The sequence below is a fragment of the Akanthomyces muscarius genome, chromosome 6 (assembly GCF_028009165.1).
Source record: "Akanthomyces muscarius strain Ve6 chromosome 6, whole genome shotgun sequence".
NCBI classification, from domain to species: Eukaryota; Fungi; Ascomycota; class Sordariomycetes; order Hypocreales; family Cordycipitaceae; genus Akanthomyces; species Akanthomyces muscarius.
In genome coordinates, this window is record NC_079246.1 from 3,165,414 (window position 1) to 3,179,964 (window position 14,551).

Here is a 14,551-nt window from a genome sequence, read left to right on the forward strand (position 1 = left end):
TGGAACTTTGCACACCGATGGCTGCGGGCAGCGATGCTTCTGCTGCTGCTGCCGGCCCCAGAGGCGGCGGCGGCGGCAAGCAGCCCCCCGGCCAGACCGCCCAGCCCAAGCGCACCCGGACCCGGACGGGCTGCCTCAACTGTCGGCGCAAGAAGCGCAAGTGCGACGAGGGCCGGCCGTCGTGTGGGTCGTGCGTCCGGCGCGGCCAGCCGTGTGAATGGGGTCTCAAGGTGACGTTTCGCGCCGAGAATGCCCAACACCTGGACGAGTCGCACCCTTCGATGCGTCGATCGGCGCGCCGCTTCCCGCGCGAGTTTGAGATTCTCGACATCACTGCGGAAATCATCCGCGACTACGACACCACGTCGCCGATGTGGGCGCTCTACTCGACGAGGTGCGAGGGCAATGATCGGACCGCCGTCACGACGCAGAGCGACAGCAGCTACACGCATGGGACGCCGGTTATGGCTGCCAACTTTAACAGGGATGCGTCAAATGCCATGCAAAGTCCGGCTCTTTCGCTGGGCCGAACTATTTCGACAAACATGGACATGCCCACTCCGCAAGCACATGCCGTCTACCATGCCTCGCACGGCCAATCTTCGCCAGCATCGGTGCAGCACTCTGATAGCGCCGTCGCCAGCCTACTGTATCTCAGTCAAGGCGGACGACCATACACGTCACAGGCAGATTCGGCAACTGGCATCCCGATCCCCCGTGTGACTATTGACGGCCCTGGCGTACACTACCTAGACGACGGAGCACTTCCGCCGCCGACCCCTGACGCCATGGCTGTAGATGACGGGGTGTTTCTACCGGGCTCTGCCTACCATGAGCTGCACTCGACGTTGCGTAGCCGTTTGATTCAAGAGGTCATGTCGACTGCGCCGAGTCGACAAGACACCCCTGCTGGAGACCTCGGCGACAACGAATCAGATGCGCTGGACCTGTCCAAGTCGTTCCAGGCGTCTGATTCGTTGTCTCCTGGCCAGAACCAATCGCCAATAATGTCCAAAGAAGTCGAATGTAAGCTGTGGCGCAACTGGTTCGACGAGATTGCGCCGTGGCTGGACAAGTTTGACAACAAGCGACACTTTCAGCACATTATCCCCACCATGGCGCCGACAAATGAGCACCTTCGGTACTCCATTCTAGCGTTGTCCGCTCGTCAAATTGAGCTCATGTACAATAAACCAACAGACCAAAGCCTGGCTCTCTACCAGGAAGCCATCCACTCGCTGCTCCCGCATCTGCCGACGCGCAGCACCGAGGTCATTGCGTCGTGCGTCATTCTCTGCGTGCTCGAAATGCTGAGCTGCTCGCCCAAGGCCTGGCAGCGGCACCTGGACGGGTGCGCCAGCTTGATGGAGGCTGTCGGCATCGACGGCTGCTCTGGCGGTGTGGAGCAGGCCCTGTTTTGGACATTTGCGCGCATGGCCGTCTGTGGCGGTCTCATCTCGTCTGTCAAGACGCTCATCCCTGTCTCGCGCTGGGTAACAAAGGGCAACTTGGACGAGGCCGTCAAGCTCTTCCAGAACCAGCCGGACTTTTGCTCCTGGGCCAACTACTCCGTCTACCTCACCGCGCAAGTCATCAACCTCCTCATGCCCCAGTCCTCCCAGCATGGAGAGCCATCGCTCACGCTGGCCGACGACAAGGACAAGGGACACACGCGATGGCTCAAGCTGTGGGAGTATATCTGCGGCTGGCACGACGGCCGCCCTGAGCCGCTCCACCCCATCATGACGATTCCGTCCTCTGATCCATCTCCATTTCCGACCATAATATTTTCCAATCCGGCCGCCATCTCCGGAAACCAACTATATCATACAGCGTCTATCTTGATGCTGCAGAATCAGCCACACGGCCTCCGGCTGCAGCCCAAACCGCGCAGCGTTCTCTGGCACGCGCGACGCGTATGCGCCATTAGCATCTCAAACGACCACCACGGCGCGTGGACTAATAGTGTACAGCCTCTGTGGATTGCAGGTCGCTGCATGAGTAATCCAATGGAGCACAAAGCCATCTTGACATTGCTGGAGAAGATTGAACGAGAATCCGGCTGGGGCACCCGATGGCGAGCCGACGATCTAAAAGCATACTGGGGCGATTTGGGCGAGTAGTCGATTCATAATAATACATACATGATACCAATGCGCAAGGCATGATGTTGCATCTATAAATACATTTGCCCATGTTTATGCCATGACCTGAGCCATGCTAGCCCTATCTATGTATGTCGTAAATACCGAATCTTGCTGTTCAGCAGTATGCATCTTGTAAAACAGTCTAGTCTATGCCGTATTCTCCGAAACCGTAGTCGTCTAACCCATGCCCAAAAGTTGCCATATCCATTCTGAAATCATCATATCCATTCTGAAGTTGTCACATTCATTGCAAAGTTGTCATATCCATCCCTAAAGCCCAATACCTCGAATGCGCAGCACCGCAATAGCGTGTGACGACCAATTCTCGCCCACCTCGCACGGGTCCTCGCCAAACTCTGCCTTTTCGAACCCGACGGGCCGATCCTTTTCCAGCGAGATCTTGCCCATCTGCGACTGGCAGCGGTAGCTCCCGAAGCGAAACTCGACGACGGCGCGGCCGCCGCCGCGGAGGAGCTCCCGCACCTCGTCGACCTGGAAGACGAAGCGCTGGCCAAAGTACTCGGTCAGCGTCGCCTCGTTGACGAAGCTCGCCTGGCCGGTGACGATGAGCACGCGCGAGTCGTCGCCGGCCTTGGGGATCGTCTCGCCCGTCTTGATGCGGTTCTGCGTCACCTTGGCGCGGAAGCCGCGCACCTGGAGGCCGTGCTCGACGGCGTTTTGGAGGAGCCGCTGCGCGGCGGCCGGCAGGAAGAAGACGACCTTGGCGGCGGCCGTGGTGTGCTTGAGCCCGTCGGGCCCGTTGATGAAGCAGCACCAGATGCGCCCGACGCCGCGGATCTGCGCGAGCAGCTCGCGGTGCGTAATGTCGGGCGGCAGGTTGGTGATCCACAGGCTGGCGTTTTGCTCGGCGGAGAGGTGCTCGGCGCTGGCGTTGGTCTCGGTGTGCATCCCGTGGTAGCGGTCCGAGAAGCGCGTCGAGGGCACCGCGGGGTGGCTGGTCGGAGCGGTGATGCCAAAGTTAAAGGACGATGATGGGTGGGCCGCGATGGTGCTGGCGGGCTCGCGGCTGGCTCGGACGGCGTGCATCGGGAGAAAGCCCTGGTTCCGAGGCTGCAGGTAAAAGGGCTCCGGCTGGTACGAGTCGGGGCCGCTCGCGGTTCTATTGTGAGCAAGGTTGGCATTGAACGACTGTCCCATCCTCATGGGGACGGGATGGCTCAGCTGCGGAGCAAAAGACGGCTGGGCTTGAGTCAGGCTTCCTGAGCCATTGAAATTCCGCTGAGCTGGAGGCAAGCTTCCTGAGCCGTTGAAGCTGGTCTCAGAGCTGGCACGAGATCGAAAGTTTGGCGCCGGGTCAGCTCTTGCAGGTCGTGGTGCAGAATGCGACGAGTATGGGTGTGGCATGGATGCAATGCCGCCATTTCGTAAGCCATTGTCGGGACTTGTTTGGGCGCCATAGGTAGACCAGATGGAGATGTTTCTTGGCTGAGCAGCGGGTTCAGCAGCGAGCCGGGCAGCGGGCTGGGCAGCAGATGTTGCCTCAAGATTTGCAACATAAGAAGCTGCATTAAAGCGGGCATGATAGGGATAAGAGCTTCCTTGCAGTCTATTGGGTATATCTGAAGATGTCTGAGTCTGCTGAGCGACTGACTCTGTCAGCCGCAGCCTCTCCAACCCGATTGCCCATTCGTTTGCATCCACTTGGGCAGTGTCGACACGAGCAGGCGCAGGCATAGCCCCCACGCCTCGCTGCGTGCTCGTGGTATCGTAGTCGAAGCTATTAGGGGATTCAGGGAACACGACGTGCGCTCTGTTGGCCGCGTGCGCCTGACGATTTGCATCTTCCCAGATGTGGCGGAGGTCTTGTCGTGTAGCGCCCCCGTCATTATGAGCGGCAACGATGGAGCGAGGTCGCGAGTAGTGAGGACTTGGAGTCAGACGGCCGTTTCGGGGAAAGAATTCATTGGTTGGAGTCCTAGGCGTCGGAGTTGCATCGCCACTCGAATCAGAGCCTCCGGTTTGGGGGCCGCCGTCAACCCCCTTGTCAAGAAACGACATGACTTGACAGTATTTTTCTCTTTTTAAACTTGGAGGCCAACTCTGCAGAGTGTTTCCAAAGAATGCACTATTTCAAGATGGATGGCAAAGTTGGTAGCAGCATGTCAATAGAATTGAGCGAGAGCAAGGTGATTTGTAGTTGGGAAGCAAGAAAAGAAGCAGACGAAGAGCAAATGCATGGAAGCTGCTGCCTGCACCGGCCGGCCAGAGTAACAATTTCCAACTTCATGTGAATCAATAGGCGCGGACAGACTGACGACAACTGTGTGCTCTGTCAGAGTAAATTGCGTTTCCAGGCTGTGAAGAACAGGCGACTCGGAGAGCGAGCCGCGCAAAGAGAAAACAACACTGACCCTAGCAAAGGCCGCTCCTTTTTTGCACGGGGGTTGTGAAAGAAGGTCTGTTTCGCCAACGCAACCTCAACCAGACAACCGCAACACGGCTGTTTTGCTGTGTTTTCGTTTGCAAACAGCTTCTCACTTGTTTCTTATGTTGTTGACATTTTTTAACTCTCGTCCCTAGTTTGTCACTGGGACATTCACCGTCCTCCTTAAGGTGGCCGCGCGCCCGCAGGCCTCAGAAGCGGTAACACGGGCACCTGCATGGGAGCAGACCGACTTGTGACTCTGCTAGAGTTGGCAGCTATTGGCAGACGTCGCAATTACGCAAAACGAACACAGGCAGAAGAAACCATGCGGTGCATCGTGCAAGGCGGCCAAAAGCTTGTGGGTGTAACTAGATGATCCTTCTCGGCCGACGCTAGCATCGTCGCCCGCTGTCTAGGACGGAACGCCTCCGCTCACAAAATCGGAGTCGCTGGGTGGGAATGGAGTCTGCGCCCTGGAGGCTGAAGACGACACACTCTCGCTTCCCGCGCGCACGTAACTGGACACGGCAGCCCTATCACGCACCGCGCGGCCGATGCGCCGGCGTCGGTCCTGGGGCTGAACTGCAGGCAGTGAGACCGCCCGCCGCCACGCCCCAAAGCATGTGCCAATTCACTACTAGAGGCGCCAGCAGGGTTGCGTCGAAGGATTTACAGCCACCATGGAAGCTTCTTTAAGAGGATGGAAGGAAAAAGTGACTAGTGGCCTGCATCAGCGTCCTGTGAAGCTGTCCTGCAGCATGACGACCGCGGCTCGATGCGTACTTTTCTTGAGAATGACCATGTCCGGCTCGAGCGGAGCGCCACGACATTTTAGCATAGTAATAGGCATCACGCGCTAGAAAGAGGGCGGAACGACTGGGCTTGCGGGGAGAGGGGCCTCGGACGCCGCGTACGTAGCAATTGATCAAGGGACCATTCTGGGACGAGTCGGTCGGCGAAGAACAAGCTTGAGAAGGGGGAAACGCTTGGCCGTGCGAACCCCGTAACTCCGTTCGAGGCACATCGCTGGGCTGTCTCGGCGTGCCACATCCCCCTCCTCGTCCGGCAGCAACGGCCGTCCAGTTGATTGAAGCATGCCGTCCATGCAGTGGGCGCGAATGCGACTCTGCGTGATTGCCGGCCGGCAAAAGGATCCTTGCCTCCCCGATGCGACGCAACCCCAGATGCGATGGAGCTGGAAAGCGGACAATAGGAAAAACTATCAGGACATGGCCTAGGCGCCCCCAGAGTGACACTGATCAAAGACCACCCCATTAAATCGCCAGGTTCAGCCAGTTCAGCCTCACGCACGCAAAGTGGGCTGGGGTTGTTCTTAAAGTGGCGCTTTCTCGCCCTTTTGTGTGCTTTTCTCTTCTTTTTTGTCTCACCTGTTCCCGTATCTGTATGTCATCGATCGTGTTTCATCTTGTGTCTTGAAGTCTCTCCTTTGCCGCTTTGCGCGGATACGCTTTCTGCCTCTCAACACAACAACACTACAATCACCTCCGTATAGTAGCGCTGGCCGCTCCCGCCATGAACAGCAAGCCGGCCGCCGACGGCTCGCGGCGTGGGAGCCGGGCCAAGCCAAAATCCCCAAACCAGCAGTTCACCATGGTGGGCGGCCCCAACGCCATGGCGGCCGTCACGAAGAAGCGATATTCAAAAACAAAGCTGGGGTGTAAGACGTGCAAGTCAGTGTGACCTTTGTTGCCCAGAAAAAAAAGACGTAGAGAAACCAATACGACGGCTGCTCTGCTGTGATAAGAAAAAAAAGAAAACAACCCACTAACACTTGTGCGGCCATGACAGAGTTCGCAAGATTCGCTGTGACGAGACGTCGCCCGTCTGCAACAACTGCACCAAGTCGGGCCGGCGCTGCGATGGCGTCGCCGAGCCCGTCAACAAGGACGGCGGCCTGACGTTTACCGCGCCGCTGACGCTGACACACTTTCGGCCGACGCAGACGGGCTGGCTCACGCCGCAGGAGATTGCACATCTCGACCTCTTCCGCCACGAGCTCGTCTACAGCATCGTCGGCCACGTCGGCACGCCGTCGTGGAAGCGCCTGATCCTGCAGGCCGTGCACGAGGAGGTGGCGCTGTGCCACGCCGTCGTGGCCTTTACCGCACTGAGCACGTCGGCCGGCGTCCACGGGGACATGGCCTGCAGCGACGGCGGCCAGCAGGGCACAGTGTTGTCCGTGGCATCGTCGTCCGTCGCTCAGTCGCCGCAGTCGAATCAGACGTCGCGCGAAAACGAGTTTGCGCTGCGACACTACGGAAAAGCGCTCGAGGCGATGCGGCACGTCTTTCACCACAACGACAAGCGGTCCATCAACACGGCGCTTCTCTGCACGCTGCTGTGTATATGTTTCGAGTTGCGAATAAAAGAACCGGCAACGGCGCTAACACATCTCAATCATGGGCTGCAAGTCGTGAATTCAAATCTCCATACCGGTAGGTGTGCTGTAGACTGCAAGCTGGAAAAGTAAAGCTAATGCGATCCAGTCGACGAGGCTATAACGACTGCCTTTGCACGTCTCGATCTACAAGCCGCCGTGTTCCTAGGGGTACGAGCACCGGCATTAGATCCATCATTGGTGGCGTCCCGCATCTTCGTCTTTGACTCAGTATACCAAGAGGCCGACCACGCCCTCGCCGCCCTGATCAACCGTCTATGGGCCTTTAAACGAACCGTGGCCGACGAGTATCGATATGGAGAAGGAGGCCCTGTTCCCGAGTCCGTCAAGGCCCAAGCGCAGGGCATCGAAAAGAACCTCGAAAGATTCAACAAGCAGTACATGACGCCAAATAGCAAGCTCGAAAAGATGCTGCCGGAGCAGATCAGCCTGCTACGCATCAAATACCTGACGTCGGTCGTTGTTATGAGCGGATGCTTGTCACCAGAGGAGACTGTGTGGGATGCGCACGCCAGCGACTTTGTCGAGATGGTGGATCTCGCCGCGGATATACGAATGCGCCAGCAACAGCTGATTCCAAATTACTCGGGCAGCGGTGGCTTCCAGCTCGACATGGCCGTCATCCACCCGCTGTACCTGACGGCGACCAAGTGCAGGTGTCCCGTCACGCGCCGGCGAGCGATCCAGGCGCTGCACACGGGGCCCGACTTTGAGGGCGCCTGGGAGGGCGTCGTGAATGCGCGCATCGGCGAGCGCGTGATGCAGATGGAGGAGGAGGGCGTCGTGTTTGACCTGGAGAGGCTGCGGGACGGAGAGCTGGTGGATGTGCCCGAGAGCGCGCGCATACACTCGGTTGATATCGAGACCGAACCGGCGCAGGGGAGGGCTAAACTATTTTTCAGTCGGCGGCCAAACGGGCCAGGCACTGAATGGGATGACTGGGAAGAGGAAATGACGTGGTGACGGGGGCTGGGGACTTGTAGTGTATTCATGGTCCTCGTCAGACAAACGTATATATCGTATATATCATGTGCATAGAATTGGCGCAATAGACCTTGGCTTGCCCATTATTCCACACGAAACTGTGTATTAAATCGCAGGGATCGTCGAGTACTCAGACACAGTCAAGTTGACATGGGTATTCTGATGAGCGCAGCACCAGACGCGGGTTTTGTCTGCGCTTCAGCAAAGCCTTTGAGTCCAGGTTCAATCAACCCAGCCTTGTCTAGGCAGCAAACAAAATTAAAAAGCGTAATATGTATTTGATTCAAACTTGGCTCAATATAGAACAAAAATGCCACCTCTCCTTGCTCAATCTTGCTATGGTCTGTCCTTTTGCCAGAGGCCAATCATTCCAGGCTCCGATATCTTCAAGTCATCAAACTCCCCAAGAAATTGATATCCCAACCGCTGCGGAATAGCCCGACTCTTTCCATTCTTTGCTTGGTGCCAGATTTGCACAAGCTCCGCGCCGCAGTCAAACGCCGCCTGGGTGAGTAGTGCGGCGGCCCGGCTCGCCAGTCCGCGGCCCGTCACGGCCGTCGCGAGCCAGTATCCCATGCCCATGCCGGCACTACCCTGCGCAGGGTTCATGAGACCGAAAGAGCCGACGATGCGCCCGTCCACAATCACGGCATAGTTGTAAGCTTCGCCCTTGGTCCAGCCGTCGGCGGCGATGCGGAGAAAGGCGTCGGCGTCGGCGAGCGTGTAGCCGTTGGCAGCCCAGGGCATCCATACCCTGAGCTCGGGCAGGGAGGGCTCAGCGGCCTCGAATAGACTTTGCGCTTCTGAGAGCTGCCAACGGCGAAGCGTCACCTCGCCGTCGCTGAGCATTTCGGCTGGGACTTTGTAGCGGTCGCCCAACACAGGCTTTTGTAGCGGTGGGGTAGAATCGGCCATGGCGTCGTGATGATGATGCTGTATATGAGATTGTCCCCGCACCTGGGGTGATTATGGTTCGTGTTATTTTCTTTAAAACTCTGGATTTCGTAGGGCAGCGGGTGACTCATGTGAGATGCTGGAGCGAAGCCGGCGGCAGCTGGGCTCTGACTGATTGAGGCTGACGGCGACGGCGCTTCAAATGGCGGGCACAGTCACGCCACACACTTGGCTGCTCATGAGAAGTTGATTTGGTCAAAAAAAAACTAAATATTGATCTCAGTGGAAATTTGAAGAGAATTCTACAAAATACTGAGAGCCATTGAACTTTGCCGTCAGCTATTGTACCTGGGCAGATCGCCCCTACACAGAGTCGGGCCTAGCCGCCTAGTCCACGGGCTCTAGCATCCTCTCATAGACCATTAGAATCATATTGAAAAATCGAGGCAAAATACAGCTCAACAATAAGGACGAAGCACAGTTACTCACATATAATACCATGCTTAGTCAGTTGTTCGGATCCGTGACGGCCCGGTGCCGTCCGCCCACCAAAGTAACTGCCAGTGCCAGGCAGCAAACACCATCAACAGTGAGCATCAAACCAACCTCCTCTTGGGGCCAGCAATGATGATCGGCCAGCCGCCTCCAATGAATTTATCCATTTGGCGCCGTTTGCTCCGCCCTTGTCAAGATGCGCGCCGCCGCAGGGTTCCACCGAATCTAGGCAGCCAAGGCGTCTTCAGCTGAGTCACTAACGTACGGCCGACTTGCAGCGCCCGCCTGCAGGTCAAAGAGGTGGTGGCAGCCGGCGTGACTGGTTACGGCAGTGGAAAAGCATGCATCTCGCTCAGGCAGAAGCCAGCCACACAGATGCGCTGTTCGCAAAAATGGGAAGCAAGGCGCGCTGTGGGATGGCGTTTGGTGCTGCCTGGCTGAGCTGGCCTATATCTTGCGCCTCTCCTCCGCATCTGCGCTGCATTCATCCCACCATCGCTCCTGTTTTCTGTTCTGCAGACGACAGCTTCTTCGTTACTTTCCAATCTCGCCGCCAGTAGCTGCAGCAAGATGGCTCGCACCAGGCATCCAGCTCGCAGGAGGGCGTCGAGCAACGCATCCAACGGCTCCAACGCCGCCGACAGCCGTCTCGCCAAGTTTAGGAATGCCTTTGGAAAGGATGGCGCCATCTCCGAGTTTGTCTGGAAGTGGCGCTGCAAGCTGTTTGGCAACTCTGATGCCAGCAGCAAAGAGGACTCTGCGGACGAGGAAGAGGTCGGCGGCGATCCGGTCAGCAAAACCATGTACGAGGGCCCCGACTCTTCAACGTGGAACTACAACTGGGTAGACTACCCCCCCAAGCAAATCTCCAAGGCCACTGCGCGTGAGCACGGTCGTGTCGCCATCAAGGTCTTCAAGGTCAAGGACCACGAGAAGCAGTGTATCTCGGGTCGTCTGCCCCTCAAGTACCACAGCATTCAGGTGCAGAATCTGGCCGTCGTATCTGCGCTCGCCCCGATTTTCAAAAAGCAAGACCACCACATTAGCGAAACCGAGTCGGCAACATTCAAGGCCCCGTTTCACATCCTGTTCTTCTGCCAGGACGAGATTAAGCAGCTCTACAATGGTCTCGCCAAAGATGACATCCTGGCCCCATACCTCAAGCTCTTTGTCGACTCGATGGATTCCGTCCTCAAAGACATGCACACCAAGCTGGAAAATCTCGGCGGCTCTGGTCTCATTTCCTTTGCTACCATCTGGACCCTCTTCCCTCGCGGGACCACCGTCTACAGCACCGACCTAGAGTCTGAATTCCTCTGCAAAGTCACCAAGGCAGACTATGTCACCACGTCCTGCGGCGACTCGTTTCTCCAAATTGGCGTCAAGGTTCTCCGCTTCAACGGCGAATCGTTTGTCTGGGCGACCAAGATGCTGCGTCTCAACAGCTTTTCCGGCAACAAGCCCATCAAGCAGCTCCGCCACTACCCCATCGGTTATCACTCCGACATTGCCACTGTATACGACCGCCTCCAAAACCGCGGCAAAATGATGCTCGATCTTCAAGGCCTGCAGTACCGCTGCTACAACAACGTCGCCCTGTACTGGCAAGATAGCAAGTCGGTCAACAAGCACAACGTCGAGGGCCGCATCCTCATTGACGTCTCTGGCTACCAGAAATACCAAGACGATGACCTGCACCGCAACAGCAGGCGCAAGTCCTCCAAGCGCCGCAACGAGGACGAAGACGATCTCGACGACTGGGGCATCGGCGCGTGGGACGACTCTGACAATGACTCCGACGCCGAGTCCATCAATCCGTTTTCAGACACAAGCTCCGTCACCTCCTACGACAGCGACGCCCTCGACTCGGACCATGACCAGCCCGAGAAGCGAGCGCTCCGAAAGCAAATTACCGAGTCGCAGTGCCAGCGCAACAAAGACATGATGCTGCGTCGCAAGGACGATCTGCCGTTCCTTTACGGCCTCGTCGGCGGCTACGCCCTCAAGACGAAGCTCTGGGTCGAGTTCTACATTGAAGACATTGAGCCGCTCGTCTGGAACGACACGGCCTACTCGCACCTCGTCTACGACGAACAGCAAAAGGACCTCATCCTCTCCTTTGTCCAGCACCACAGCTTCACCAACGTCACAGCCGCCGCCACGCCCACTCTCCCAGACACCACCCCCAGCGACTCTTCCTCGACAGCCAACGAAGACATCAACCCCAACATTCCAAAACGCACGCTCGCCCCCATCGAGGACGTCATTGTCGGCAAGGGCCAAGGCCTCGTCATTCTGCTCTCCGGCCCGCCCGGCACCGGCAAGACGCTCATGGCCGAGGCCGTCGCGGACCGCACCCACCGGCCGCTCGTGTACCTGCAGGCCGAGGACCTGGGCACGCACGCCGGCGAGCTCGGCACGCGTCTCAAGCGCTGCCTCACCATGGCCGCCGAGTGGAACGCCGTCGTGCTCCTCGACGAGGCCGACGTCTTCATGGCCGAGCGCGACCCCAACAACATCCACCGCAACGAGCTCGTCAGCATCTTCCTCCGCGAGCTCGAGTACTTTCGCGGCATCCTCTTCCTCACCACCAACCTCTACCAGACCATCGACCCGGCCTTCCGCAGCCGCGTCAGCCTGCACCTGCTCTTTGCGAGCCTCCCGCGCGACGCCCGCCGCAAGGTCTGGCACAACTTTCTCTCGCGTCTCGCGCCGCAGTCTCTGGCTGCTGCTGCGCCCGTTTCTGGCAAGGGCAAAGCGATTGCGTCGGCGGCGGCGGAAGATGCAGAGGTGCATGAAGGCGAGGTCCCGACGCTGAGCGAGGCGGACATGGACGAGATTAGCCTGTGGCAGCTCAATGGGCGTGAGATCAAGAATGCGGTCAAAATGGTCCGCACCTGGTGCGACCACAAGGGCTATGCCATGACGCTGGACAGGCTGGAGAGCGGCATCCGCGTGACGAACCCCTGCGCGACAAAGAGTGCCGAGGTGGACCATGATCTGTACAAGTGAGACCTTGTAGTTGCTTCAATTCACGAGAACTAGTCGATACGCAGGCTACACGACGGCGTTGGAAACTTTGGCGTTGCATCTGATACACTTGCTTGGTTCAATGAAAATTGCTTCCGTTTGATATATTGCTTTACATGGTCTGCTCGTCATAAATCGTAGGCTTGTTTCTATGTACAGGCATTTACGCCCGCATTACCTTCGGCCCTCCTCATCTTCCTCCTCGAGACGCACTTCATGGCCACTGCCCTCGTACATGGCCAGCGCCGTGAGACATCCCACCGCGGACACGACGCCAACGCTCCACCAACCCCAGGCCACCATGCCAATATCCAAGCCGTAGCCGTACCACCACCCGCCAACCACCGGCCCGACGGTGCGGAAGCCCGCCGACACGCTCTGGCCGAGCCCATGGATCGTGCCGAGGACGCTCGGGTGGGGGCTGCAGTTGTTGAGCAGGATGATGCTCGCGGGCAGAGTAAACGTGCGCGCCGTGACGGCGAGAAACAAGACAAACAGGATGCCCAGCCAGACAGCCGGTCCTGAGGCCGCCTCTGGTGCGGCGCTCGACGACGGCAGGATGGCGAGGTACGGCACGACAAAGTAGCAAACGGGGAAGAGGAAGAGGAACCAGCGGAACGAGCGCGTGGTGCCGAGGCGTGCCTGCACGGGCGGGTACAGAGTCAGCTGCAGGCCCATGCCAATCATGCCCAGAAACGAGGTAGCGATGCCGACGGTCGAAGCGGGCATGCCCAGGCCGCCAGTGAAGAGAAGCGGGAGGCTGCGTCTAGCTGAGGAGGGCGTGGACGGGTCAGTGATGTAGCGTGGCGTGGAGAGGAAGAGCGACCAAATGTTTCCAAAGGCGCCGAGGTGGAAGTCGTAAAATGCGGTCGTGATGAGGGTAAAGATGACGTTTCTGGTCCATATGCGAGAGAACGGGAGACGACGCGTCGTGCGATGGCGCGGTGCCGGCTGCGACGCGGGAGTCGACGTGCCGGAAATGTTGCTGAGCTCAGAGGATTCGCTGGTCGAGAGGCGCGCGTAGCCAGAATTTGGCTTGCTGCCAAAGAGAGCTTTCTTGATGCGCTGGCCAGCAGCAAGGCTCGGATCGTAGATATCTCGACGAGAAGGGGACGTTTCTTCGAGAAACAGCATCACAACGGCGGTGGCGAATGAAAGCGCAAACACGTTCATCAGACTCGGCAGCGCAAACGGATATTTTTGGATCCAGCTGAATCCGAAGATGGCCCCAGGCGCAAAAATGCTCGGCAGTGTTGTACCGGCCGAGGCGAGCATGCCGCCAAAGACTGAATCAATTGTTAATGCAAGAGTATGGAAATAGACCGTTGCGTACTTACATGGACCCAGGATGCCGGCGACATTAAAGCTCATCGGGAGGATGAGGAAAGCTCGCGATTGGTACTTTTTTTCCTTGATTATTTCAGAAATCATGGTACGACTACAGTGTCTGTTAGTATATCGACCGGCGTGCAAAGCAAGCAAGCATCTTACATGACGCCGACAGTGCCGTTTACGGCGCCGCCAAAGGCTCTCCAGAACGCTGCCCAGAAGAAAGTCGTCGCGAATCCGTAGCCCAGACAGCTGACTGCCGTGCCGGCCAAACCAACCGCAACAACCCATTTGCGGCCGCACCAGTGCGCGTCGGCGGCCTTGCCCCAGAGCATCGCCGTCATGACCTGGGTGCCGGTGAAGCATGCTTGCAACAGGCCTGCCTGCTTGGATATGCTGGCGTCGGACAGCGAGTCATCCATGTATTTGAGCTGATAAAATACATAGGCCTGCATCGAGGCGACTTGCAGGAAGTCGACGAGCCGGCAGAGGAATAGGATCAAGAGCTGGTCCTTGCGTGGCAGCGAAAGCCAGGACACCGGGCTGGGCTTCGACTGTGGCGACTTCTCGACATCTTCAGTGGCTATGCTCCGAGACATGATGCGAAATGCCACAATGCTTCAGCGACAATTCCGGAAACCACCGTCAAAGTGACGGTGCCGGTACAGTTTGATGTCTCCAGTTGTTAGTGTGGCGCTGTGCCGTGCCCAGCAGGCGTTGATCACAGATCGGTTCAGTTCATGCAATGGCAAACAGATCAAGAAGCAAACAAATGTCAGAGCAAGAAGAAAATAATCGGACCCGATGGGGTTTCCGAGCAAGTTATCCAAAGGGCCGCATGTGGGTTGCGGATCGTAGTGATGCAAC

General features: G+C 57.8%; 6 protein-coding genes across 6 annotated transcripts; 3 read left to right on the plus strand and 3 right to left on the minus strand.

Annotated features, from left to right (window-relative positions):
- Positions 1-17: 17 nt before the first annotated feature.
- On the plus strand, positions 18-2,123 carry LMH87_001126 (uncharacterized protein; the record flags this gene model as incomplete). The annotated part of the gene is made up of 2 exons (XM_056199152.1): positions 18-1,916; positions 1,974-2,123. The coding sequence occupies 2 exons, from the start codon at positions 18-20 to the stop codon at positions 2,121-2,123; spliced, it is 2,049 nt and encodes a 682-aa protein (XP_056056027.1).
- Positions 2,124-2,417: 294 nt separating this feature from the next.
- On the minus strand, positions 2,418-4,166 carry LMH87_001127 (uncharacterized protein; the record flags this gene model as incomplete). The annotated part of the gene is made up of 1 exon (XM_056199154.1): positions 2,418-4,166. One exon carries the CDS (start codon positions 4,164-4,166, stop codon positions 2,418-2,420), a length of 1,749 nt encoding a protein of 582 aa, XP_056056028.1.
- Positions 4,167-6,144: 1,978 nt separating this feature from the next.
- LMH87_001128 (uncharacterized protein) lies at positions 6,145-7,915 on the plus strand (the record flags this gene model as incomplete). Its single annotated transcript, XM_056199155.1, has 3 exons — positions 6,145-6,224; positions 6,343-6,989; positions 7,041-7,915. 3 exons carry the CDS (start codon positions 6,145-6,147, stop codon positions 7,913-7,915), a joined length of 1,602 nt encoding a protein of 533 aa, XP_056056029.1.
- Positions 7,916-8,272: 357 nt separating this feature from the next.
- Positions 8,273-8,851, minus strand: LMH87_001129 (uncharacterized protein; the record flags this gene model as incomplete). Its single annotated transcript, XM_056199156.1, has 1 exon — positions 8,273-8,851. One exon carries the CDS (start codon positions 8,849-8,851, stop codon positions 8,273-8,275), a length of 579 nt encoding a protein of 192 aa, XP_056056030.1.
- Positions 8,852-9,895: 1,044 nt separating this feature from the next.
- Positions 9,896-12,337, plus strand: LMH87_001130 (uncharacterized protein; the record flags this gene model as incomplete). Its single annotated transcript, XM_056199157.1, has 1 exon — positions 9,896-12,337. One exon carries the CDS (start codon positions 9,896-9,898, stop codon positions 12,335-12,337), a length of 2,442 nt encoding a protein of 813 aa, XP_056056031.1.
- Positions 12,338-12,529: 192 nt separating this feature from the next.
- Positions 12,530-14,283, minus strand: LMH87_001131 (uncharacterized protein; the record flags this gene model as incomplete). The annotated part of the gene is made up of 3 exons (XM_056199158.1): positions 12,530-13,641; positions 13,693-13,793; positions 13,847-14,283. 3 exons carry the CDS (start codon positions 14,281-14,283, stop codon positions 12,530-12,532), a joined length of 1,650 nt encoding a protein of 549 aa, XP_056056032.1.
- Between the last annotated feature and the right edge of the window lie 268 nt (positions 14,284-14,551).